The sequence below is a fragment of the Oncorhynchus tshawytscha genome, linkage group LG03 (genome assembly GCF_018296145.1).
Source record: "Oncorhynchus tshawytscha isolate Ot180627B linkage group LG03, Otsh_v2.0, whole genome shotgun sequence".
In the NCBI taxonomy this organism is placed as follows: Eukaryota; Metazoa; Chordata; class Actinopteri; order Salmoniformes; family Salmonidae; genus Oncorhynchus; species Oncorhynchus tshawytscha.
The window spans coordinates 43,019,503-43,046,616 of NC_056431.1; the positions used below are offsets into that span (position 1 = coordinate 43,019,503).

Here is a 27,114-nt window from a genome sequence, read left to right on the forward strand (position 1 = left end):
GAGGGAATACACATACTTTGCCTGATTTTTAAATTAATTCAACAGTAAAAATGTATGTAAAAATTGTACTGCAGGAGACAATTCATATTACTTTTATTTTTAGTGAAGTGAACAATTCGGGTTTACATTTATAATATTGAAATATACTAAATATTATAATCATGAAATTACCCAAATAGTAAATTTATAACATATTCCCTCTAACCAACAGTGGAAAATGCACTACCATTGGACAAACTTCTATAACTACATCTTCGAAGGGCGTGACATCAAGGCAAGAGGGCAAAAGGTTACCTTCGAGAAACGTTTTTATAAAAGTTTTATTTAGTCTGATTATGTTACAGCGACATCGTGTGGTAGGTTTCTCGAAGGTAACTACTCTCGAAATTCAAAGTGGAACTTTGTCTCAGTCTGATATACAAATTGATTAATCTATTGCATTATGGCATTTTCACAAATAGTAGCATAAATTATGACACACACATTCATTGCAGAGGTAATAAATACAATGAGCATACAAAGTCATATCACAAAACCCCAGTGTGTAACAACAACGTTTCATCTAGAATTCTGAGTTGAATTCTGAAAGAGTAGCTCAGTGGGTGGTGTGGGGGATATGGAGTGGTTGGAAGTTGCGCAGTAAAACATCTCGGCACCATGGGAGCAGTCTTGGGGGAACATAACCGCCATGATCAAACCTGTTGTCATGACAAAGACACCAGCTATGAGGATGAGACAGGGGATGCGGTTTTCACCTTGGAACCAGCGCTCCGTGGAAAGCTTGAGGTAGCAAGCTGATGGAATGATGAAAATTAAAGGTGTGGCGCTTACAACACCCTGGGAGACAAAAAAAACAATATTGTTAAAAAGATAACCATTGCAATTTTAGTATAGAAATAAGTTACAACAATTCAAAAGGTCATCCGGCTTACATTTAACACCAGAACAATACCCAGACAGTCGTAGGCCAAGGATAATGCTGTGCACGCTGCAACTATGAGCAAGGTGACCGCCACATGGGCATGGTTGTTGAGAGACCCTTTAAAAAAAACATTGGATACTACCTGCAAACATAAAAGACAGAATAAGGACTTGATTTTTACAGGGTGATGTGCACTAAAATCAATGAACACTGCGTCACAACATACTGTCCTGTGCCAAATGAAGTGGCATGTGCATAAATAACGTCATACCTCTCGAGTCACAAAACATTCCAGAGGAAAAGTTGTTATTATACTGATGCCAAAACAGAAGCGACCAAAAGTAGCCAGGTCATCGTTCCCACAGTAGTTTTCAAAGATATCACCTGAAAATATAAAGAGGCGATCAGAAAAATGTACTCCTTAGGCAGTATGTATATGGGTGAACTTGGGTCTAACACCACAAGATGGTTCTATGATTCTATGTGTTGTGTTTTACCTTGCGTGTACCCAGTGAAGGTAGCATAGCCAGTCGCAGCAAACAGAATACTGACAATCATAGCCGAACCAACAGACATGTGGGTGACACGAGACCAGTTACTTAGGCTCTGTTCCTTCAGAGAGCCGTAGATCATAAAGCTGTTGTGATGACAGATAAAGGCTATGGAACAAAGGGGTATGGCACAGTATTACAACCTATGAACAGTCCAAATTACATTTTTGTGTGGTTGTTTTGTGTGGGGTTCCTCTATTATGAAACTTGATAGCCATTACCATACAATATGAAGATGTACACATGTATGGGTCGTTTTGTCTCGAGCAAGTATTACTTGTACTTTACAAATATACAGTTGATGTAGATGAGAACTGACCAAAAGACATAACACCAACGGCCTGAATCGCATTCCACCTTGCAAACACCCATGCATTCTCTGTAGGGGGACTAAGGACACAAAGTAATTGGATAAACATGTTGTTAGCCATTTTAAGATTTTCTAATTCCAGAGTAAGTGGTTTCAATAGTCGATTAGTTGACTGAAATATAAAATAAAGACAGAATGTGTTTCAGATTGGATTAGAATATGATATAGCATGTGAGTGAATAGGTTATGACAGTGTTAAGTAATATAATGTACATATGTGGTCCCAGGGTAGCTGCTCTGATGATAACAGTGATGAGGATGAAAACAGTCAACACCATGGACAGTAAGGACACCTGGAATCACATAGATAGATGCTTTAGCTCACAAATGATAAAATTAGTCAATGACTTCTAAAAATAAAAGTGACAATATGTGATTAAGTCTTACCTTTCCCAGCTTTGATATATTCCGGAAAAGAGACAGGGGTAATGTGAATAGAATAGTGGATACTGCGATGACAAAATGTCTCTCTGAAAGTATGTGGCCTGGTCCAACTGCAAATAGCATGTATGAAAAATATAAATGAGCAATATGCAATTAACAAACGTGGCCTTGGTGTTTGCACTTGATTTAGAAAAACTGTGACCTATTTTTTTACTGTCACTGTATTAGCATATCAATGCACACAAGTTGTGGCTTGTATTTGTTCAGATATCTTACATTAAAGTACAATGTGCCATACTGTACCTCCAGGTAGTCTCTGAAACACTTTGGTCAATGTGTCACCAGTTATGATGTTGTAGCTGATCATAGCTGGGGAAGACACACATTGTGGTTATGTCTACAATCCAAGTCCCAACCAGTACCTGTATATCAGTTTGTATGAGACTGCTCAATCTCGTAAAATCTTGGTTGTAAAGTAGTTCTGATTTACTTTAAAATGGCACATCCATTCAAGACTTACCAATGAAAGGGTATAGAAACTGCAATAAAGACAGAACCAGAAATCCAGTGATACCAAAAGTGCTATGTACAAGTGACTGGTAACTATTTGTCCCTGAAAGATTCCCTCCTTTAATCAACAAAATGATAGAGTAGTCTGCAAGGAAGAAACAGGACAACGCCACAATGTTAGCTGTTGAGTTAAATACATTCTATAGTAAATGGGATTTCATCACAGTTGTCACCGTTACAGAACGTACCTGTAATAAATGCTACCAAAACCAGGAGAAAAAGGCCAAGGGGAAGGCCAGCCTGGTTTAAGGAGTATGGCAAACCTGAAAAGCAAATTAAATGACAGATCATGTTATCACAACATATTCAAAAATATATATATATTTTTAAGAGTTTATATTTTCATTGTACTGACAGAAAAAGTTGAGTCATACAATTTAGAAAGAATTTTGGAAGCACAAAAGAAGTATTATGATGTCAGTGGTCATATGATGCAGAGGCCAACCACCCAGGGGCTGATCAATCTGGCTGAGGTACACTACCATTCAAAGGTTTGGGGTCATTTAGAAAGGTCCTTGTTTTTGAAAGAAAAGCACATTTTTTTGTCCATTAAAATAACATCAAATTCATCAGAAATACAGTGTAGACATTGCTAATGTTGTAAATGACTATTGTAGGTGGAAATTGCAGATTTTTTTATAGAATATCTACATAGACGTACAGAGGCCCATTATCAACAACCATCACTCCTGTGTTTCAATGGCACGTTGTGTTAGCTAATCCAAGTTTATCATTTTAAAAGGCTAATTGATCATTAGAAAACCCTTTTGAAATTATTTTGAAGAGTTCTCTGTCCAGTGTTTGTGTTCTTTTGCCCATCTTAATATTTTATTTTTATTGGCCAGTCTGAGATATTGCTTTTTCTTTGCAACTCTGCTTAGAAGGCCAGCATCCCGGAGTCGCCTCTTCACTGTTGACATTGAGACGGGTGTTTTGCGGGTACTATTTAATGAAGCTGCCAGTTGGGGACTTGTGAGGCGTCTGTTTCTCAAACTAGACACTCTAATGTACTTGTCCTCTTGCTCAGTTGTGCACCGGGGCCTCCCACTCCTCTGTCTATTCTGGTTAGGGACAGTTTGTGCTGTTCTGTGAAGGGAGTAGTACACAGCATTGTACGAGATCTTCAGTTTCTTGGCAATTTCTCACAGGGAATATCCTTCATTTCTCCGAACAAGAATAGATTGACGAGTTTCAGAAGAAAGTGCTTTGTTTCTGGCCATTTTGTGCCTGTAATTGAACCCACAAATGCTGATGCTCCAGATACTCAACTAGTCTAAAGAAGGCCAGTTTTATTGCTTCTTTAATCAGAACAACAGTTTTCAGCTGTGCTAACATAATTACAAAAATATTTTCTAATGACCAATTAGCCTTTTAAAATGATAAACTTGGATTAGCTAACACAACATGTCATTGGAACACAGGAGTGATGGTAGCTGATAATGGGCCTCTGTACATCTATGTATATATTCCATTAAAAACCAGCCATTTCCATCTACAATAGTCATTTACAACCTTAACAATGTCTACACTGTATTTCTGATCAATTTGATGTTATTTTAATGGACAAAAAAAAGCTTTCCTTTCAAAAACAAGGACATTTCTAAGTGGTCCTATGATGTTTTCTATTCCCAGGAAATCATGTGATCCTGCATGTTCAACATATATAACTTGCTTATCTTATTGGGTAACATGATTGATTAACTTCTTAGACAGTAACTTGCAACTGGTACTCCCCTCTCAAGAAGAGTGTCATTGCAGCTATTGCCACCAGTAGGTCTATTCTGCTGTGCTACTGAAATACAAACATGATGATCCCACAATTGAATGTATAAACACTCATTTACCTATTATTCCAGATCCTATTATCGAATTGATGAAATTAAAAGAGGCTGATATCATCGAACTCTTGACTTTTCCTGCAACCACCTTTTGTGAAGCAAGCAACGGTTTCCCTTCGCCATTCTCCGTCTAGGGTCAAATGAACACATTTTAACACAATTAACACATCATGTTGTAGAATGGTGGTAATCGTGAGTATCAATAAAAGTAAACCTATTCGTATCATAGTAAATCGGCAGCCTACCTGGTGAGCTTCCCGTTCTCCACTTTCCTGTATTGATGTACTCATTTTTATTCCACCAGGTGTTCTAAGTGTTTCCGTCAATTTATAAACGTTCTATCAGCATCTCTGCCATGAAATTAATTAACTGGGCAGAATGTTCAAAACTTTCCTAATCGGAATCGTTTAAATTCGCCCATGAAAAACGATGGCAACAGCGCCCCTAAATGGCTTAGTACAACACTGGGTGCGTTCCTGATAGGTCTAGACAATTTCTGCATTGTGTTGCGCTGATTACAACATCATTATAATATTCATGTATGTTCCTGAGACGGGAACTATAGACCTGCGCAGAATTGTGTATCTGGAACGTGTCCAACCTCTAAACCGCATTCGACACACATACCCAGTCGAGTGAAATAAGCTTTAAAAGATTAGTATCCAAAGTATGTCTTTGTTCAACTGAAGGAGTGAATATGCAAAAACGAACAAATTCTACACCAAATGGGTAATAAAAATAGGCATATACGTCCTTTGCAATTAGGGACAATGGAATAAATAGGATGTTGGGTTCCATTCAACATTTGTGAGGGTTTCAAAGTGTCCATAGAGTTTTGGTCACGTGTTAATATTAATTGTTCCATTATGAAAGAATTGTAGCCTACTGTACATACCCCAGTGTGATCAAGTCAGCTGACATGAGAAGGCCTAAAAGGCTAGAGTAAATTTAGGTCAGACATGTTTTTCTTTTTCTCAGAAAGATAGTCACATGCAGAAAAGCAAAGCAGAAACACAAAATTAAACTCAACAAAAACGATTTTACTTCTGAAATAAAATCGTGTCTGTCTGTGGAATCAACAATACAAATGTGTTATGAATGAAGACTTTAATTAATATCAAAAGTAGTACAATGTGTTGTTAGGCTTCACTACGGTATGTGAGATGAGCTGTTCTTCAATTTATAAGAGTGTATAACATGACACCACCATCCAATGTTGGTAAAGAAAAACATTAAAGTCTCAATCAGTTATTAACTTATTTGGAACATTTAAAGCAGTTGAGATCACACTCTTGCTTTCCCATAATGCATGCTGTCCTACCCAGGATTGCATTAGCTCAGTCCAGGCCACATTGTCTGGCTGGCAAGGAGACAAACGCTTGCTCTTTAGAGCACCACCCATCAGAGTCCCTGTCTCTGAGCATTGATGTCCTAGAAATGACTGAACGTGTCAGTGTAGTTGCTGATGATTCAGAGAAGTGGGTCATGGTGGAAACTCACACACTGGCCAAACGTGCTATAGCCACATGAACCCAGCAATGTCCTCTGAATGGGAAAAAAAAGTATCCTGGGAAAAACATTTAACAGGGAAGTCTGTAAATGTCACAGAGTGGTTTGTTAGTCATACATCAGTGTGGGCCCCTTTGGCAACGAAAGGAACTTACCCAGAAAACAAAACCTTTAGAGATTTATGATGTAATTAATATAATTGAATATAATTAAAAAGTAGTGTTAGTGTAATTTACCCAAATTAGAGTTTAACCAACACATTTTACCCAATTGGCAACACCAATCTATATGTGCTTCCTTCATCAACTATTTCACTCACACTCACACATCTCCAATCAGACTTAACCGATCCTCTGATGTTGAATGGGAAACTATCAAGACGTTCAATAACACTGTTTTCTCTGAAAATACAGAGTTGATGGTTGCTGCACGTCAGTAATTGGACGAATGACACAAAACAGCATTTCATTCCGTTTGATCCCTGAACAATGCTGCCTGCAGCCCATAGGTGCCCTCAGAAAACCTGGAAGATCTGGGTGTATTTTAGAGGTAGAATGACAGCTGGCAATATTCACACTTTTTTTTATACGTGCCTTCTTATTTATCAGTCTCTTAACAAACATCTAATAAAAGAGTAATAGATGCATCAAAGTTGGTATTTTATGTTTTCTTAGATTAGGCTATACAAAATGATGACAACAAGAGTAGCCTACTAAAGGGTAGAAAAACTAAATGGATTCACACACGGTAGTGACAACGCACACATGGTAGTGACAGTGTGTAGCGAAGCCTTTAGTCGTATCATAATGAGATAAAACCTCCCCTACTTCACCCACCACTAGATGATGATCTGACACTTTTGTTATGTTTTTTAAGGTTATGTTACAGGTACATGTAATCTCCAGTTCAGTGATACCAAACTGTAGGCTGCCTCTCTATTATCTCTTCCCGACATCCACGACCACAGCAGACATTATTTCTGATCACGCACACAACCCTGCATCTCTGCAGTCATTTGTACCCGGCAACAACCGGAAGCGCAACAGAATGCTCTGAACAAGGCGACAGTGCTGGCAGCAATTTCATAACGCTCTCCTGTGTGATTTTTTTGGGGGGGGTCCATCTCTGGGAAATACTACATTATAGAGAGGAAAACCTTTTGACTTAATCAAGTATCCACATGTGTCCTCGAATCACCTTTTTACTCGGGAGAAAGCAACATCAAGGCGTGCCTGGCGATTATTGGCGGATTCTTCAACCTTCTTTGATGACAAACTAATGGTGGGTGCCGGGGATGGGAATGGATGCCATGGGGCTGCCCAAAGGTGGGACATTTTGTCTGCGTAATTTAGATAATTCTCCAAAAAAGTATTTATTTCTACAGTCATTTAATGTCTCAGTAGAAAACGGAGAGGGAGCTGTCCCGTTTTTTCAAAGCTGATGGAAAAATAGGGGGAAAGAAGATGCCTGGAAGGCCCTTAAACAATAAAGATCAATTATTGGTAACTGAATTTTCCATGATGCGTAGGCCTAACCTAAATATGTCCTATTCAAATCATTTTGATAGACCTTGGTATATCTACTTAAATAATTGAGTTTAGGGTCATCTTTATTATAGTCATCTTGTCATTTTGTCAGGGTATTACCAGAGTTTACATATCTTTTATTCATTTAAAAAGAAAAGAACAGCTGTGGCGTAGGTTTTAAATGGAATTTGTCTTGTTGGGTAAAATAAGCTCTTTAGAAGATAATACTATGATCCTGCTAGTTATGACAGCTTTGTGATCAAACCTCATTCTTATGTCAATGGATCAAACACTGGATCAGGCGTGAAGTATAGCCTCTGACAGCATTGTTCTTTCGGCATTTTTTATCTCCCAGAGAAAATATAGTTCACCACAAATTATACTTGTTCCCTACTGTAGCCTAATTTAACCTTGTCAGAGCGGATATCAATCGAATGTTGTCGATCACTGTGATCATAATATTGCCCCCTCTGCTGCTGTTTCTGTATCAGGTTTATAAAACAGATTGTTCCAGCTGACCCACCTAGAGAAGGTGTCACTTCCTGGTATTCCAACCTGTTAGATTCATATCAGCAGTGGCAAAAAGGCTACAAACGATGGAACAGCCAGACAACGATAACCGACTGTAGCCGACACTTCGGCCCCTGGGACTAGATAGGCCGTAATATGATTATTGCCGAAGAAAGACTATGAGAACTGAACACATATCAGTCAATAAATTATTTCGACTTTTTCCCACTGGGAAAACACGTTTTTATTTATTAATCTGCGACATAGGCCTGTCATAACACATCAATATACATATATTTGTAGGCTATAAATCATAATCAGTCTGTTCGAACTCATCATAATGTATAGGCCCTGCATTATGTATAGTTTCGTCGACGACCTAAATGTATCATACGTCCCCAATCACTCGACAAAGTAGCCAATTTTTTCTTAAAAATTGAGGAGGGATGCAAGCAGTGTTTGTGGGCGCTTGGCTATAGTACTGTCGTGTGTGTGAATGGGAAGGGTGGGTTGAGGGTGTTGGCTCTACCAGACTAGCTGGGTAGGGCTGAGATGTTGCTATGAGAAAAGCGTTGGAGCCTTCTCTATGGAAATAACTAAAGCCTCAATTATAGCGATATAGCAGCTGACCCTTCGTATTGAAAATCTGCAATTGATAAAATAACCTGTTTGATTCCCTCATGTAACATCTCATGCGGCCATATAAACAAATGTGAGATTAGCCGAAATCTAGGCGTTCATTTTCAGATGTGTAACACGCACCCTTTTTCATTTTCTGTTGTTGTGTCCACTTATTTAGCCGATATTTACCTTCCCTCCGCAGCCTACCAGGGAGCACCTTCTGGATGAGAGATAGTACATAGCCTACCATACAAGAAGCAGTGTGTCAGGCTGCATTTCAACTTTGATTTAACCGGTTATGGTAACAGTCAATCAGATGTCATGAATGTGTTGCTCATAGGCTGCTGATAATGGTTTGAATATGATAATGGTCCTTTATATATTCTCATCTGTTTTTGACTGGTTGGCCAGATAGCATATCTTTAAGGTATGTCATTCACTTCAGTAACTTGCTTTTGCTTGCTGTTGACAGCTTAGAACATTGATTTTGTACCATTTTGTTGAAGTATAGAAAAAAAACAGCAATTCCTAGTGCTATTGTTAATTGAAATTCCTATCTCAACTTTCCATAATCGTATCATGTGTTTGCGTGCATGAGTAAACTAAATCAACACGCATATTTAGTCATGACATGTGACATAATATACAAAAAGGGATATGCTCCCTAAAACGAGTATGATTTTAATCGTTACATCATTCTAGACTCTTATGTGGGTAATGCCATAACTTTTTAATCTCTCCTTGTTGGGCATATCTCTTGTGAAATAATGGAGAATAAATCGTTGACATGCACACAACCAGCAGCCACTGTAAAGGGGATATCAGGCATTTTTGCGAGACCTACCGGCATTTCTGCACTTAGCCTAGTGCGGTTAAACTTGCAGCACCATAGACAGCAGCACATGCGCGAAAATAACCCGCTCAAATCCCTCAATCAACAGCTCCCATCCACGAAAGAAAGTAGCCTAGTAGTTGCTTTGTTGACAAAGTGATGTGTGTTTATTTTAATAACAGACTAAACAACTCACGTCTAACTGGGCACACACTGGTTCAACGTTTTTCCACATCATTTCAATACAATTACGTTGAACCAACGTGGAAAAGACGTTGCATTGACGTCTGTGCCCAGTAGGGTTGGACTTTCAATGTGGTTTTTGGTAGGCTATAGTAGGCAATATGGCATTTAAATAACAAAATTATTTCGCACAAATAAGAAGCTGATAAAACGTCTGCTGGCAATTACAGTGCGTTTGAGAAAGTATTCAGACCTTGACTTTTTCCACATTTTGTTACTTTACAGCCTTATTCTAAAATTGATACAATCATTTTTTCCCCTCATCAATCTACACACAATACCCCATAATGACAAAGCAAAAACTGTTTTTTAAATGTTTGCAAATGTATTACAAATAAAAACAGAAATACCTTATTAACATAAGTATTCAGACCCTTTGCTATGAGACTCTGAAATTGAGCTCAGGTGCATCCTGTTTCCATTGATCATCCTTGAGATGTTTCTACAACTTGATTGGTCCACCTGTGGTGAATTCAATTTATTTTACATGATATGGAAAGGCACACATCTGTCTCTGTAAGGTCCCACAGTTGACAGTGTATGTCAGAGCAAAAACCAAGCCATGAGGTCAAAGGAATTGTCCGTAAAGCTCCAAGACAGGATTGTGTCGAGGCACAGATCTTCAGCATTGAAGGTCCTCAAGAGCACAGTGGCCTCCTTCCTTCTTAAATGGAAGAAGTTTGGAACCAGTAAGACTCTTCATAGAGCTGGCAGCCCTGCCAAACTGAGCAATCAGGGGAGAAGGGCCTTGGTCAGGGAGGTGAACAAGAACCCAATGGTCACTGACAGAGCTCCAGAGTTCCTTGTGGAGAGGGGAGAACCTTCCAGAAGGACAACAATCTCTGCAGCACTCCACCAATCAGGCCTTTATGGTAGTGTGGCCAGACGGACGCCACCCCTCAGTAAAAGGCACATGACAGACCGCTATGAGTTTGCCAAAAGACACCTAAAGGACTCTCAGACCATGAGAAACAAGATTCTCTGGTCTGATGAAACCAAGATTGAACTCTTTGGCCTGAATGCCAAGCATCACGTCTGGAAGAAACCTGGCACCATCCCTACAGTGAAGCATGTTGGTGGCAGCATCATGCTGTGGGGATGTTTTTCAGCAGCAGGGACTATGAGAATAGTCAGGATCGAGGGAAAGATGAACGGTGCAAAGTGCAGATAGATCCTTGATGAAAACCTGCTCTAGAGTGCTCAGAATCTCAGACTGGGGCGAAGGTTCACCTTCCAACAGGACAACGACCCTAAGCACACAGCCAAGACAACGCAGGCGTGGCTGAATGTCCTTGAGTGGCCCAGCCAGAGCCCGGACTTGAACCCGATCGTCTCTGAACATCTCTGGAGAGACCTGAAAATAGCTGTGCAGCGACGCTCCCTATCCAACCTGGCAGAGCTTGAGAGGATCTGAAGAGAAGAATGGGATAAACTCCACAAATACCAGTGCCAAGCTTGTAGCGTCATACCCAAGAAGAATCGAGGCTGTAATCGCTACCAGAGGTGCTTCAACAAAGTAATGAGTAAAGGTTCTGAATACTTATGTAAATGTAATATTTCAGTTTTTTATTTTTATACATTTGTTAACATTTCTACAAATCTGTTTTTGCTATGTCATTATGGGGTATTGTGTGTTGATGATTGATGAGGGAAAAAAACAATTTAATTTATTTTTTGAATAAGGCTGTAACATAAGAAAATGTGGAAAAAGTCAAGGGGTCTATATTCTTTCCGAATGCATTGCATATAAAGTCAATAGACGTAGCCTACTTTTCGCACAGACTTTTTCATTTTGCCTGAGAAGACTAAAACGCTTCACTACATTGAGACTAATTTCTATTTGAGACCACTCGACCCAACTTAATGTGGGTCCATGTGAAAGCGGGGAATTAGTGAAACATGGAAGGGGAATGCTGGGGTTGTCAGCCACTGAGGTCAAGGCCCCTGGTCAGGTTTGGTTATGAACAGGACAGGGCTATGCATGGTGAAAGACAGAGAAAACAAATGTGCTGTCATTTGGGGTCAGTAATGATAGAGGAGACAAATGACTCAGCCTGGTCTCATAGACTGGACGTAATATAGTACATGTAAATCCGGGACACTGAAATTAGTACAATATGTTATGTTTGGTATAGTTACATAAGAAAGAAGGTTACTTAAGGCAGAAACTAAAGTATACCGCATACGTCTTGTAACCCAAATGTTGCGTGTTTGATTCTCATAATTGACAACTTTAGCATTTTAGCTAATTAGCAACTACTTAGCATGTTAGCTAACCCTTCCATTAACCCCAACCTTAAACCTTTAACCATAACCCTAGCCTAGCTAATCTTATCCACCCTGTTAATGTTATCATTAGCCACCTAGCCACCTAGCTTACGTCTAGCAACCCAAATGTTGAATGTTCGTATCTCACGATGGACAACTTTAGCATTTTAGCATGTAAGCAACTTTGCAACTACTTAATCCTTTTTAGCTACTTTGCAACTACTTAGCATGTTAGTTAACCCTTCCCCTAACCCTAACCTTAACCATTTAACCTAATTCCTAACCTTAACCTTTACCACCTTTTTCCCTAACCCCCAGCCTGGCTAACCTTAGCCACCTATCTAACATCAGCATTTGCCACCAAGCCACTTAGCTAATATCTAGCAACCCAAAGGTTGCATTTTCGATTCTCATCACAGACAACTTTAGCATTTTAGCTAATTAGCAACTTTGCAGCTACTTACTACTTTTTTAGCTACTTTGCAACTACTTAGCATATTAGCTAACCCTTCCCCTAACCCTAACCTTAACCCGTTAGCCTAACTGCTAACCTTAAGTTAAACCCTATCCTTAACCCATAACTCTAATGTTAGCAACCTAGCTAACATTATCCACAACATATATAAATTCGTAACATTTCATACATTTTGTAAATTCGTAACAATTTACATATCAACTTACATATCATACTAATTGGAATGTCCCTGATTTAAATGTACTATGTTTCGTCTACCCCTGAGTCCAGGTTGAACGACTTGCCAGTTTTGTGCAGCTGGCCACCTCAAAGTCATGATGACATGTCACCAGCTTCCAGATGAAAAAAAAATATTTGAATCATCTCAACAGCAGCTAATATCTCCAGTTGTCATTAGTGAGTAATACACGTGTGCTATAGATAAATCAAATCGAATCGTATTTGTCACATGCTCAAAATAAAGACAAAAAAGCTTGTAATAGGTCCAATGGAGAGACTTGGTACGAGGATTCCAACCTGGTGTCTCATCGTATAGCATTGGAAACTGGGAATTGCCTTGATTAAGTTTTGATAAAGCTTAAAGGAAGTATTTTTTTCATCATGACGCATTCTCACTATACCTGTTGAAATGTGGTACACCAATAAAAGATAGAATATCATTATATATATATATATATATATATATATATATATATATATATATATATATATATATATATAATATAATACAGATATTTACATTTACTGTACCGTTATATCTATGTTTTTGATTGTAGAGCAAGGTACCTACTGGGCACAAACTGGTTGAATCAAAATAGTTTCCATGTCATTTCAACAAAACAATTCAATGTAATGATTTTGAATCAATGTGGAAAACTGATAGGATTTGCAAAAAGTCATCAACGTAAAGGAATTTTTGGAATGTTTTTATTTTTTCAACTTTTCACCTTTAACCTAAATACAATGGCATTGTTAACATTTTTGATGATCTGAAATCAAATCAAATTGTATTTGTCAAACGCTTCGTAAACAACTGATGTAGACTAACTGAAATTCTTACTTATGGGCCCTTCCCAACAATGCAGAGAAAAAAAGATGAAGAAAAGAAAAATAATAACACTAGGAATAAATACACAATGAGTAACGATAATGTGGCTACTGTATATACAACGGGTACCAGTACCGAGTTGATGTGCAGTTGTACAAGGTAATTGAGATAGACATGTACAGGCAACAGGATAGATAATAACCAGTAGCAGATGTGTATGTAATGTCAAACGAGTTAATGCAAAAAGGGTAATTGCAGATAGTTAAATAGTTAACCAATAGCTACCCGGACTAACTATTTAGCCTAGTCTTATGGCTTTGGGCTAGACACTTTTCAGGGTCCTGTTGGTTCCAGACTTGGTGCATCCGTACCAATTACTGTGCGGTAGCAGAGAGAACAGTCTATGACTTGGGTGGCAATTTTTAGGGGCTTCCTCTGACATCCCCTGGTATAGAGGTCCTGGATGGCAGGGAGCTCAGCCCCAGTGTTGTACTGGGCCTTATGCACTACCCTCTGTAGTGCCTTGTTGAAATGGAGTTTGGTACTCTCTAATGTGTGGATAGGCCACTGGGAGTAAACAGATACCGGACTGCACTCTGGTCAAAGAGTGATGACAGACACAGAAGCCCAGTCTAGGAGTAATGATGAAACAGAGTATTCATGTGGTCTGTGTACAGATGGAAACAGGATAAAAGAAAGAGACAATTACTACAATGTAAATCCAATAAACATTAATGTCAGCAATCTCCATACACAATTTACAACAAGAGAAAAATAACACACCATAATTCCTCTTAGGATAATTAACATTCAAATTAATCGCATAATTGTACAAAATGGTAAGACAACTGGTGAAGAAAGTTACACCTCTACATACACATTTCTTTTATTTACATTGAACAATAGCAACAGGAATATTCTAAAAATAAGTATTTGTTCTGACTTACATTTGGTCAAAAACTGATAAATATTCCTGCAAAAATTTGAATGGTCTGATCACCACCAAAGCCAACTCTCAGTTCCATTTGTATACTAACAATTGGTTGCCATGGTGAATAATCCAATAATAATTGGTAGGACACATGAAAGGAAACATCAAATACTGGCAGAGCAATAACATTTCCTTTTAGATCTAAATAAACTTAGAGGATTCTAAATTAAAATCTAACTGGCTTTAATACACTTGTGGTCAGATGCCAAGCAGTTGCCATACCAAGCGATGATGCAGACAGTAAAGATGCTCCAAATGGTGCATCTCTAGAACTGTTTGAGGATCCATTCCAAATCTTTTCAGCCTCTTGAGTGGAAAGAGGCATTGTTGTGCCCTCTTCACATCATTCCTTAGTGATGTGGACACCAAGGAACTTGAAGCTCTCGACCCGCTCCACCACAGCCCCATCAATGTGAATGGGGCCGTGCTCGGACTTCCGCTGTTTCCTGTAGTCCATGATCAGCTCCTTTGTCTTGCTGGGGTTAAGGGAGAGGTTATTGTCCTGGCACCACACAGCCAGGTCACTGACCTCCTCCCTATAGGGAACTAAGCACGCACCTCTGAGGGGCCCCTGTGCTGAGGGTCAGCATGGTGGATGTGTTGTCGCCTACCCTCCACCTGGGGGTGGCTCATCAGGAAGTCCAGGATCCAGTTTCAGAGGGAGGTGTTCAATCATAGGGTCCTGAGCTTAGTGATGAGCTTGGAGGGCACTATGCTGTTGAACACTGAGCTATTGTCAATGAGCAGCATTCTCATGCAAATGCTCCTCTTGTCCATGTTGGAGAGGGCAGTGTGAAGTGCAATAGAGATTGCGTCATCTGTGGATGTGTTGGGGTGCTGTGCGAATTGGAGTGTGTCCAGGGTGTCTGAGAAGATTGTGTTGATGTGAGCCATGACCAGACTTTCAAAGCATTTCATGGCAACAGGGCAATAGTCATTTAGAAAGGTTATCTTGGCGTTCTTGGGCACAGGGACTATGGTGGTCTGATTGAACATTTTACGTATTACAGACTGGGTCAGGTGGAGGTTGAAAATATTAGTATAGACACTTGCCAGCTGGTCAGCGAATGCTCTGATTACACCTCCTGGTAATCCGTCTGGCCTGCGGCCTTGTGAATATTAACCTGAAGAGCGAGATCACACAGTCATGCATGGTTCAGTGTTGCTTTTCTCGAAAGAGTGCATAGAAGGAATTTGGCTCATGAAATAGGCTCAGGTCACTGTGCAGCTCACGGCTGGATTCCCTTTGTAATCAGTAATAGAGCTGCCACATCCGACGAGTGTCTGAGCTGACTTTGTAGGATTTGACCTTAGTCCAGTAATTGATGTTTTGACTGTTTGATGGCACGTCGGAGGTAATAGCGGAATTCATGATAAGCATTGGGATTAGTCTCCCTCTCCTTGAAAGCAGCAGCTCTGGCCTTTAGCTCAGTGCGGATGTTGCCTATAATCCATGGCTTCTGGTTGGGATATGTATGTACGGTCACTGTGGGGACGTCGCTTTGATGCACTTATTAATGAAGCTGTTTATTGATGTGGTAAACTCCTCAATGTTATCGGATGAATCCCGGAACACATTCCAGTGAAACGGTCCTATAGCTTAGCAAAATGGTGCCGGAGGAGATGGCCGCCGTTTTACGGTCTCCTAACCAATTGTGCTATTATGTGGGGGGGTTTCGCGATATTTGTAAATTATTTTGTACATAATGTTTCTGCAAACCGTATCTTACGGAAGAAAAGAGCTTCTGGATATCAGGGCAGCGATCACTCACCTCGGATTAGACAAAGATTTCTTCAACAACATCAACAACAAGCAGGACTCACACGATATTCTCCAAACACCCCACAGAGCAGACATCCCAATTATTCGCAAAAGGAAGCGACGCAGAGGACGAAGAGCCGGATGCCTCGTCCGGACCCGCAGAAGGCAACTAGGAAAGCTGCCGTTACCGTCAATATTATTCGCCAACGTGCAATCATTTGACAATAAACTAGACGAGGTACGATCACGAATATCCTACCAACGGGACATCAAAAACTGCAATATCCTATGCTTCACGGAATCGTGGCTGAAAGACGACATGGATATTCAGCTAGCGGGATACACACTGCACCGGCAGGATAGAACAGCACACTCCGGTAAGACGAGGGGGGGTGATCTGTGCATATTTGTAAACAGTTGGTGCACGAAATCTAAGGAAGTCTCTAGATTTTGCTCACCTGAAGTATAGCATATTGTGCTAAATTGCAGGCCACACTACTTGCCTAGAAAGTTCTCAGCTATACTTTTCGTGGCTGTTTATTTACCACTATAGACAGATACTGGCACTAAGACCGCACTCAGTCAGCTATATAAGGAAATAAGCAAACAGGAAATCACTCACCCAGAGGCGGCGCTCCTAGTGGCCGAAGACTTTAATGCAGGGAAACTTAAACCAGTTCTACCAAATCTCTATCAACATGTTAAATGTGCAACCAGAGGGAAAATAATTCTAGATCACCTGTACAAAGCTCTCCCTCGCCCTCCATTTGGTAAATCCGATCACAACTCTATCCTCCTGATTCTTGCTTACAAGCAAAAATTAAAGCAGGAAGCACCAGTGACTTGGTCCATAAAAAAATGGTCAGATGAAGCAGATGCTAAACTAGAGGACTGCTTTGCTATCACAGACTGGAACGTGTTCCGGGATTCTTCCGATGACATTGAGGAATACACCACATCAGTCACTGGCTTTATCAATAAGTGCATTGAGGACGTCGTCCCCACAGTGACTGTACGTTCATACCCCAACTAGAAGCCATGGATTACAGGCAACATTCGCACTGAGCAAAAGGGTAGAGCTGCCGCTTTCAAGGTGCGGGACTCTAACCCGGAAGCTTACCAGAAATCCCGCTATGCCCTGCGACGAACCTTCAAACAGGAAAAGCATCAATACAGCGCTAAGATTGAATCATACTACAATGGCTCCGACGCTCGTCGGATGTGTCAGGGCTTGCAAACTATTTCAGACTACAAAGGGAAGCACAGCCGCGAGCTGCCCAGTGACACGAGCCTACCAGACGAGCGAAATCACTTCTATGCTTGCTTCGAGGCAAGCAACACTGCGGCATGCATGAGAGCATCAGCTGTTCTGGACAACTGTGTGATCACGCTCTTCATAGCCGATGTGAGTAAGACCTTTAACCTATCTAGGGTATGTGGGACACTAGCGTCCCACCTGGCCAACTTCCAATGAGGTTGCAGAGCGCCAAATTCAAATACAGAAATACTCATTATAAAAATTCAGAAAACAAAACATATTTTACATAGGTTTAAAGATTAACTTCTTGTGAATCCAATCACGGTATCATATTTAAAAAATGTTTTATGGCGAAAGCATACCTTACGATTATTTGAGAACATAGCCCAGCAGACAAATCATTACAAACAGTAACCAGCCATGTAGAAGAGTTACACAAGTCAGAAATAGAGATCAAATTAATCCCTTACCTTTGATGATCTTCATATGGTGTTACTCAGAATACATTAATTTACTCAATAAATGTTCCTTTTGTTCGATAAAGTGTCTTTATATCCAAAAACCTCAGTTTTGTTCGCACGTTTTCTTCAGTAATCCACAGGCTCAAACGCAGTCAAAACAGGCAGACAAAAAAATCCAAATTGTATCCGTAAAGTTCATAGAAACATGTCAAATTATATTTATATTCAATCCTCAGGTTGTTTTTAGCCTAAATGATCTATAATATGCAACCGGACAATAACGTCGTCAAAATAAAAGGTAAACAAGAAAGGCACTCTCTCGGGATTGCCCATGAAAAAGCTCTGTGACACGGTAGGGTCCACTCATTCAGACTGGTATTACTCTCTCATTTATCAGAATACAAGCCTGAAACAATTTCTAAAGACGGTTGACATCCAGTGGAAGGCATAGGAACTACAATTTGAGTCCTAAGTCAACAGATACTGTAATGGTATTGAATAGAAAAAAATAGAAAAAAAACTACTTCCTGAATGGATGTTTATCAGGTTTTCGCCTGCCAAATCAGTTATGTTATACTCACAGACACTATTTTCACACTTTGGAAACTTTAGAGTGTTTTCTATCCAAATCTATGTTTTCTATCCAGTTATATGCATATCATATCTTCTGGGCCCGAGTAGCAAGCCGTTTAATTTGGGCATGCTTTTCATCCAAAATTCCGAATGCTGCCCCCTACCCTAGAAAAGTTAAACAGGTCAACATACACAAGGCGGCGGGGCCAGACGGATTACCAGGACGTGTGCTCCAGGCATGTGCTGACCAACTGGCAGGTGTCTTCACTGACATTTTCAACATGTCTCTGATTGAGTCTGTAATACCAACATGCTTCAAGCAGACCACCATAGCCCCTGTGCCCAAGAACACAAAGGCAAACTGCCTAAATGACTACAGACCCATAGCACTCACGTCCGTAGCCATGAAGTGCTTTGAAAGGCTGGTAATGGCTCACATCAACACCATTATCCCAGAAACTAGACCAACTCCAATTTGCATACCGTCCAAACAGATCCACAGATGATGCAATCTCTATTGCACTCCACACTGGCCTGTCCTACCTGGACAAAAGGAACACCTATGTGAGAATGCTGTTCATTGATTACAGCTCAGCGTTCAATACCATAGTACCCTCAAAGCTCATCACCAAGCTAAGGAACCTGGGACTAAACACCTCCCTCTACAACTGGATCCTGGACTTCCTGACAGGCCGCCCCCCAGGTGGTGAGTGTAGGTAACAACACATCTGCCACGCTGATCCTCAACACTGGAGCTCCCCAGGGGTGCGTGCTCAGCCCCCTCCTGTACTCCCTGTTCAACCACGACTGCATGGCCAGGCACGACTCCAACACCATCATTAAGTTTGCAGACGACACAACAGTGGTAGGCCTGATCACCGACAACGACGAGACAGCCTATAGGGAGGAGGTCAGAGACCTGGCCGGGTGGTGCCAGAATAACAACCTATCCCTCAACGTAACCAAGACTAAGGAGATGATTGTGGACTACAGGAAAAGGAGCACCGAGCACGTCCCCATTCTCATCGACGGGGCTGTAGTGGAGCAGGTTGAGAGCTTCAAATTCCTTGGTGTCCACATCACCAACAAACTAGATTGGTCCAAACACACCAAGACAGTCGTGAAGAGGGCACGACAAAGCCTATTCCCCCTCAGGAAACTTAAAGGATTTGGCATGGGTCCTGAGATCCTCAAAAGGTTCTACAGCTGCAACATCGAGAGCATCCTGACTGGTTGCATCACTCCTGGTACGGCAATTGCTCGGCCTCCAACCGCAAGGCACTTCAGAGGGTAGTGCGTACAGCCCAGTACATCACTGGGGCTAAGCTGCCTGCCATCCAGCATCTCTACACCAGACGGTGTCAGAGGAAGGCCCTAAAAAATTTTCAAAGACCCCAGCCACCCCAGTCATAGACTGTTCTCTCTACTACCGCATGGCAAGCGGTACCGGAGTGCAAAGTCTAGGACAAAAAGGCTTCTCAACAGTTATTACCCCCAAGCCATAAGACTCTTGAACAGGTAACCAAATGGTTATCCGGACTATTTGCATTGTGTGCCCCCCCAACCCCTCTTTTATGCTGCTGCTACTCTCTGTTTATCTTATATGCATAGTCACTTTAACTATGCATTCATGTACATGAACTACCTCAATTGGGCCGACCAACCAGTGCTCCCGTACATTGGCTAACCGGGCTATCTGCATTGTGTCCCACCACCCGCCAACCCCTCTTTTTTCTGCTTCTGCTACTCTCTGCTCATCACATATGCATTGTCACTTTAACGATACCTACATGTGCATACTACCTCAATAAGCCTGACTAAGAGGTGTCTGTATATAGCCTTGCTACTCTTTTTTCAAATGTCTTTTTACTGTTGTTTTATTTCTTTACTTACCTTCACACACACACATACTTTTTTTTCGCACCATTGGTTAGAGCCTGTAAGTAAGCATTTCTGCTCATTGAGTGCAATCTTAGTGCCAGCACCGGATTGTTGTGGTAAATAGATAGCTACGATATAGATGAAAACTCTCTTTGTAAATAGTATGGACTGTGGTTTATCATGAGGTATTCTAACTCAGGCAAGCAAAACCTTGAGACTTCCTTAATATTAGAGATCACACACTAGCTCTTGTTAGCAAAGAGACACACGCCTCCCCCTTAACCTTACCTGAAGCTGCCGTTCACTCTTGACAAAGTCCTTGTTCTTCAGGTCCCGTTGATAGGATAGTGATTGTACGTTCACCTATAGAACAGAGGGTAGAGGCACTTCATCCAAATTGTATGTCCAGAAGCTGTTTTCGGACATAGAAAATGAAAATCTTGGCTATATTAAATATGCTTTATTTTATTTTACAATATAAAATATTTAATTCTGAATAATTGGTTATATTATTCAGGAAGCAGGTGTCAGCTGTTCATTGCACTATTTTCATAACTGCTGCTACTTGTGCATGTGCTCTGCTCCTTCAGTCAATGCACTCAGGTGTGTAACCACAAGCAATATGCATGCCATGACTATGTCCCAATGAAACTGTTGTGAAACTCTTCATTCAACTGTTGCGAATATATATATTTCCTATCCCATTTGGAAGATGTACTGTACAGAATAGAGTAGTCTGAATGTTTTCAAAATGTATTGTTGTCCTTTTGGTAACTATAGTATAAAGGTTGGCTTTGGCTTTGGCTTTGAGGTCAATTTGTCATATGCAGTAAGGCCAACAATAGGAGGAATTTTAAATAAGCTACTGTGGCTGAATTTCGTACACAGTACCAACTGGCAAATTCTGTACAGAAAAACTTTTACTGGAAAGCCATTTCTTGATGACTTCTTCCATTTAATGAAGGAAAATTATACGTGCCTACTAGCCATTAAATTGATTAGAAGATGTGTGAGTAGCATACAGTACTAATGGCGATCATAGGCACTTATGAGTTCATTCCAAATTCAGGGTCAATTTGTGCACAGCTGGCTAAAGAGTCAAACTAGTCCATCACAGCTGTGATAATAAAGGTATTTCTAGTATAATGTATTTAATGTATTTATTTGCTTTTCAAATCATTAATATTCACAACCCACAACACCACCACTCACATGAAGAATATGGGGAGATATGATAATCTGCCATAACAGAGCACAAAGACACCTCAAACAGAGGTTACAACAACTGCTTTCATTTCACTAAATCCCTTGATGGGTTTTACTATGTTGACATAGTGACGTGATTTATGTTAAATCCAATCCAGCATTGACCAGTGTGTTAGTGATTGATTTCTTGGATCCGACAAGACAAAACAATGTATTTTATTGCACTGTAAAGCCAATGACAAAGTGATAAAGCAGATGTGACAGATGCAGAATAAGCAGTAGTAAAGGGATGCTTGATATCGCCATCGCAGTGTCCCTGTGCATCATGTTACTACTCTCTGAGTCGATTTGCAAACTCAGCCTCTCCCTCTGTCTCGTCCCTACTCTTTACACTGTGACATTTTATAGTGGAAACTTTGGGCTCTGGACGAGACCATGCCTCCTAGCTGTTGTCTGTGTGATTGGCTCTGGAACAGAGAGTAATGGGTTAAACCAGAAGTTGCATCTGATGCGAAATCCCTCCGTTTAATCCCATGTATTATAATGTCACATCTGACTGAATGTTCCCCAGGTAGTTGCTGTGGATTGAAGAGCATGGGCAGGTCTCTCTAGACTTTTTAGGACCAGCTACTTGTCCTTTGTGGGATCTGTCCACAGCCAGATCTCCCCTCCACTCATTGGGTTGTTTTCTTTAGAAAAAGTGAAGTGATAGGTGTGAAGAAAAGACTGTGAAGTACCTCATATTGATGGTTTGGCCGCCAAAGAGTGGCATGGAAAGCATTTTTGTGTTCCTTCTCACTGGTACCTGTGTGATATTGGATGATTGTAAGTGTACGATTATAATGGAATCATATTGTCCAAGTCAGTGTGTTAGGCACTTATAAAGGTTGCATATTTCCTGCAACAGAAATATTTTTTCAGGTTGAATGTAGTTTTTAGGATATCATTGCCTCAGTAGTCGACGCTCAGTCACTACACTTGCCTCTTACTGACTGGAGTTTCTCCCTCTTGTTTCTTCAGCTCTTTCTAATGCAGGAGGCTAGCCGTTCACTCTGAAAGTGCAGGATGAAATGATGGAACAGCTGCTTGTACCGCCAGGACCAGACAGCTTCCGCCCGTTTTGTCGTGAGTCCCTCGATGCCATCGAGAGGCGGATCGCTGACGAGAACGCCAAGAAGTCCAAGGCGAAGCCCAACAACGATGACGACGATGGGCCTAAGCCCAGCAGTGACCTGGAGGCTGGCAAATCACTGCCACTCATATATGGGGACATTCCCAAAGGATTGGTGTCTACACCACTGGAGGACTTGGACACCTTCTACAGCAATCAGAAAGTGAGTGGGATGTGTCATCCCAAAGAGCTGGGCTTTGAAACCAAGGAGAGGATGTTTGGATGAGTTGTGAAGGGTTAAGGCAGTATTGGAAAGCATTTGGATCCATGTCATATTTTGAGCAGAGAGTTTATATTTATGCAAACTAGTACTGTCTATCCTGTCATGTGTATTCTGTGCAGTGAGAGATCTCTATGTGTCAGGCACTGTGATTACCCAGAGTTGCAGTAGCACAGGCTATCTCTGTTGTCAGATCCAAGTTCAGTTGTTATCATGTAGGACAAAGTGATGAAGCACACTGTCATCCATCCAGAGCTTTTGTATCCAAGAGGACAGAAAAGCTATGATAGATAGGGCTCCCGTCTGACAATGTCAGGGGAGACATATCACGACACCACAGAGGACCCCTGTGCTCTACAATGTGTGTTATAGCAATAACAGAAGCTGGTGTTGTGTTGTCCTTCTTTTTGTGAATAATTTCCATCACTCCTAAGTGACCAGGAATATGTGTTGACACTCTTTCTCTCTCTCTCTCTCTCTCTCTCTCTCTCTCTCTCTCTCTCTCTCTCTCTCTCTCTCTCTCTCTCTTTCTCACAGACCTTTATAGTGTTGAACCGAGGGAAGGCCATCTTCCGCTTCAACGCCACTCCTGCATTGTATGTCTTAAACCCCTTCAACCCTCTTAGAAGAATATCAATTAAGGTTTTGGTACACTCATATCCTTCGATTAGAAAAGGATTAACCACATTTCATGTTTTTGAGGTCAAATAAATATGTGTCCTATATCGCATGTCTATCTTGTTTGTACAGATAATGATTTAAGCATTAAGGCCCGGGGGGTGGGGGGGGGTATATTGGTCGTGGTATATTGGCCATATACCACAAACCCTCGTGCTGCCTTATTGCTATGGTAAACTGGTTACCAACGTAATTAGAACAGTAAAAATATACCCGTGTTATATGGTCTTATATACCATGGCTGTCAGTCAATCAGCATTCAGGGATCGAACCACCCAGTTTATAATGCACTTTATACAACGCGTGGGACTAATCCTGAATGCTGATTGGTTGAAACCGCATTCCAGCCAGTGTCTATTCCACAACTTACCACCGGCTAAATCTATGAAGTTAAAATGCCTGTTAACTGCACAATTCACTGTCCCATCAGCCCAGCCAAGCAATTTATAAACTTGATCTCCACTATAAAAAGCATCTAGACATTATCTCACATTTCTTTTAGACTAACATTTCATTTTCAACAACAGAGATTTGTATAAATCTTGCGGTCTGTCTTTCCAACATTTGTAACATTGTTTCAATATGCAAATTAGATCTCTAGCTGTCCCATAGTAATGAATATGTCAAATAAATACCAATAGAAAACAGGTAAAACAAAACAGTGCAGCTAATTTGCTGCCTTTCCAGCTTCAGTTTGAAGTGATTGTGTTAGCTGTGTTGTTGGCTAGCTCCTCTGAACAACAGTGTCCTGACGAGTGAGCACATTTTCTATGCCAGGCGAAATCGTGCCTCATTAGCTCATTGTTATGGATGTATCCAAATAAATGTATTCAGACAACAGCTTAAACAAACGCAAATGCAGCTACTTTGCTGTTATTCTGGCTGCACTTTTTGATGTGACTGTAAGTTAGCCGTAGTTGGCTAGCTAGCAAGCAAGGGATAAGAACGTTGCCAGCCAGTATTTGTAATAGCACATTTCGAACGAATGACTGAACAACTGGGTCGCGTCTCTAGATACAGAACAAAAAGACTGACCGACTGGGTAGCGTCCATAGATAGTGAACAAAAAGACTGAAAATGCATCAAAATAAAATGTTCAACAAAAATATGTCAATCATTATTTGAATATGTTGGTAACCCGTTGTATGAAAGTGATAAGGCCCTCGAAGGCGGTGGCACAATATATCCTCCAAACACAGGCTTCTCGTTATCACCTAGTTGTGAGAGGTGTACGTTCTATGCCAGAGTCAAGTGTTGTATTGCATGATATGTGTAATGAATATTGAATCAATAGGTCTGGACATTTCAGTTTCCTTGACAACTGCCTCCACATTGTTCAGCATGGTAATCATGTTGACTATCCTTACCAACTGTGCGTTTATGACCCTGAGTCAGCCCCCGGACTGGACAAAGAATGTCGAGTAAGTCATCGTCTTACCCCGAAATCGACACTCTTCCACAATACACACACAGTAATCTATGTAGACTAAACAGTCCTCTTTGTTTCCAACAGGTACACATTCACTGGAATCTATACATTTGAATCTCTTATAAAAATTCTGGCAAGGGGCTTCTGTGTAGGGAAGTTTACCTTTCTCCGAGACCCATGGAACTGGTTGGATTTCTGTGTTATTGTCATGGCGTAAGTATTCTCTCATTTTCCTGTTATGATCAGTAATAGGAGTCGTCTGTAGCTTTAATAAGGACTATTATTAGCTTCTGATATTATTACTTACCTACAGTGTGTAACTATTTGCAACGCTGTCCACCGGGGTTCCCCAATAGGCAGCCCGCGATCCTAATTCAGCACGCGGGTTATTTTATTTGGCCCCCAAAGTATATATTTTCTGTTTATAATTTTCGTTGTTGGACATAAAAGACTGTAAAATCACCCGAAAATCAACCCAAAAGTGATTTAAATTTAGGAAATCTGTTCCAAAGTATTCCCAAGCATAAATAGAGAGGCATATGTGATTGTATCCCAATGTAATCAAGGTTTGAAATGATTTGGTTTTTGTCAAATACTAAATATGTTCGTAATTCTTGTGGTGAATTTGCAGTATACAAATTATTTATAACTTTGTCCTGGCCCCCCCCACCATCCGCTCAAGGAAACATTGGCCCAGGCTGAATGTAATTGGGGACCCCTGCTGTACAGTCACTAATGTTCACTATAAAGAATTCTCACAACAAACCCACTTCTACACTGCTAGTAATTTTGCCTACATGTATTTCTACTAACACCTACCAGACTTCACTACGGTTTATTTTTGCTGCTTGAGGCAGATGAGTTACAACAAGTACAGGGTGAATGTCGATTTAGATTACAACATCGATTCTGTTTGTTGTTCAGGGGCAACATGCCACCTTGGTTTATTCTTTGTGTTGTTAGTGCATTCACTGTTGGTGGCTTACACAAGAGAACAGTCGTATTGCAATACTGCGTTAGGATGGTTGCAAGTTCCTGTATGTACAAAACCATGATGAATATTGAGGCACTCATACTGCTCAGACTAACGTGAACTTTGATAGTGTTAATCCTTGTTAATTGTCCTCAGACTCCTCACACCTATTGTCTATCCCACCTTGTAATGGTGTTTGAGGGGTTTAAGTCCCTTGCCATGTAACATTAATGTATTTTTTCCTGAACTACACAAGCTCTATTGTAATTGTGAATTTTCCTGCAGGTATGTAACAGAGTTTGTAAACCTAGGCAATGTTTCAGCTCTTCGCACTTTCAGAGTACTAAGAGCTTTGAAAACTATTTCAGTTATCCCAGGTAAGGAGTGCCTGCTGCCAGTTGTCAGCCAGCCCCTTCCTTGTGTCATGTTTCCTCCGACTGCTCTCTGTTGTCCTGTCATGGCGTCTGTTTGTGACCTACCCCTTATTACAGATATGTCACAGAGTTTGTGGACCTGGGCAATGTCTCAGCACTGAGAACGTTCAGGGTTCTCCGAGCTTTGAAAACTATATCGGTCATCCCAGGTGAGAGCAAGGTTAAGGGTTAAGGTTTAGGGGCCAAAGGGTGGTAATGTACTACTCACTCCATCAAAGTTTAAGGGTCACTTCACCTTTACGTTTTTATTTAGGTCTGATGGTTTGCCTCTCATGTTGTAATATGGCCAGTAAAAGCAGTAATCTGAAGCAGTTCCTTGAAATGGAAAGGATTCCCTGCTTTTAGACCTACTATTTAATTTCTTAATTTGTTTATTTCTCCAGAACAGACTTGGGGGTCTAGTCGATTTT

At 40.7% G+C, this 27,114-nt stretch overlaps 2 protein-coding genes across 2 annotated transcripts in view; one reads left to right on the forward strand and one right to left on the reverse strand.

Annotated features, from left to right (window-relative positions):
- Positions 1-107: 107 nt before the first annotated feature.
- Positions 108-5,042, reverse strand: slc38a11 (solute carrier family 38 member 11). The gene is made up of 12 exons (XM_024413636.1): positions 4,881-5,042; positions 4,642-4,765; positions 2,986-3,060; positions 2,748-2,882; positions 2,531-2,596; positions 2,231-2,337; positions 2,057-2,136; positions 1,793-1,863; positions 1,420-1,581; positions 1,194-1,306; positions 933-1,064; positions 108-837 (listed from the first exon to the last, which is right to left on the reverse strand). The coding sequence occupies exons 1-12, from the start codon at positions 4,923-4,925 to the stop codon at positions 559-561; spliced, it is 1,389 nt and encodes a 462-aa protein (XP_024269404.1). The 5' UTR covers positions 4,926-5,042; the 3' UTR covers positions 108-558.
- A 2,166-nt stretch (positions 5,043-7,208) lies between these two features.
- The window catches only part of LOC112236198 (sodium channel protein type 2 subunit alpha), a 52,589-nt gene continuing 32,683 nt past the window's right edge, over positions 7,209-27,114 (forward strand). The window contains exons 1-6 of the mRNA XM_024404788.1: positions 7,209-7,425; positions 22,820-23,133; positions 23,728-23,846; positions 25,200-25,289; positions 25,382-25,510; positions 26,762-26,853. Coding sequence (XP_024260556.1) covers positions 22,870-23,133; positions 23,728-23,846; positions 25,200-25,289; positions 25,382-25,510; positions 26,762-26,853 — 694 coding nt within the window. The 5' untranslated portion in view covers positions 7,209-7,425; positions 22,820-22,869. The remainder of the gene's footprint in view (positions 7,426-22,819; positions 23,134-23,727; positions 23,847-25,199; positions 25,290-25,381; positions 25,511-26,761; positions 26,854-27,114) is intronic.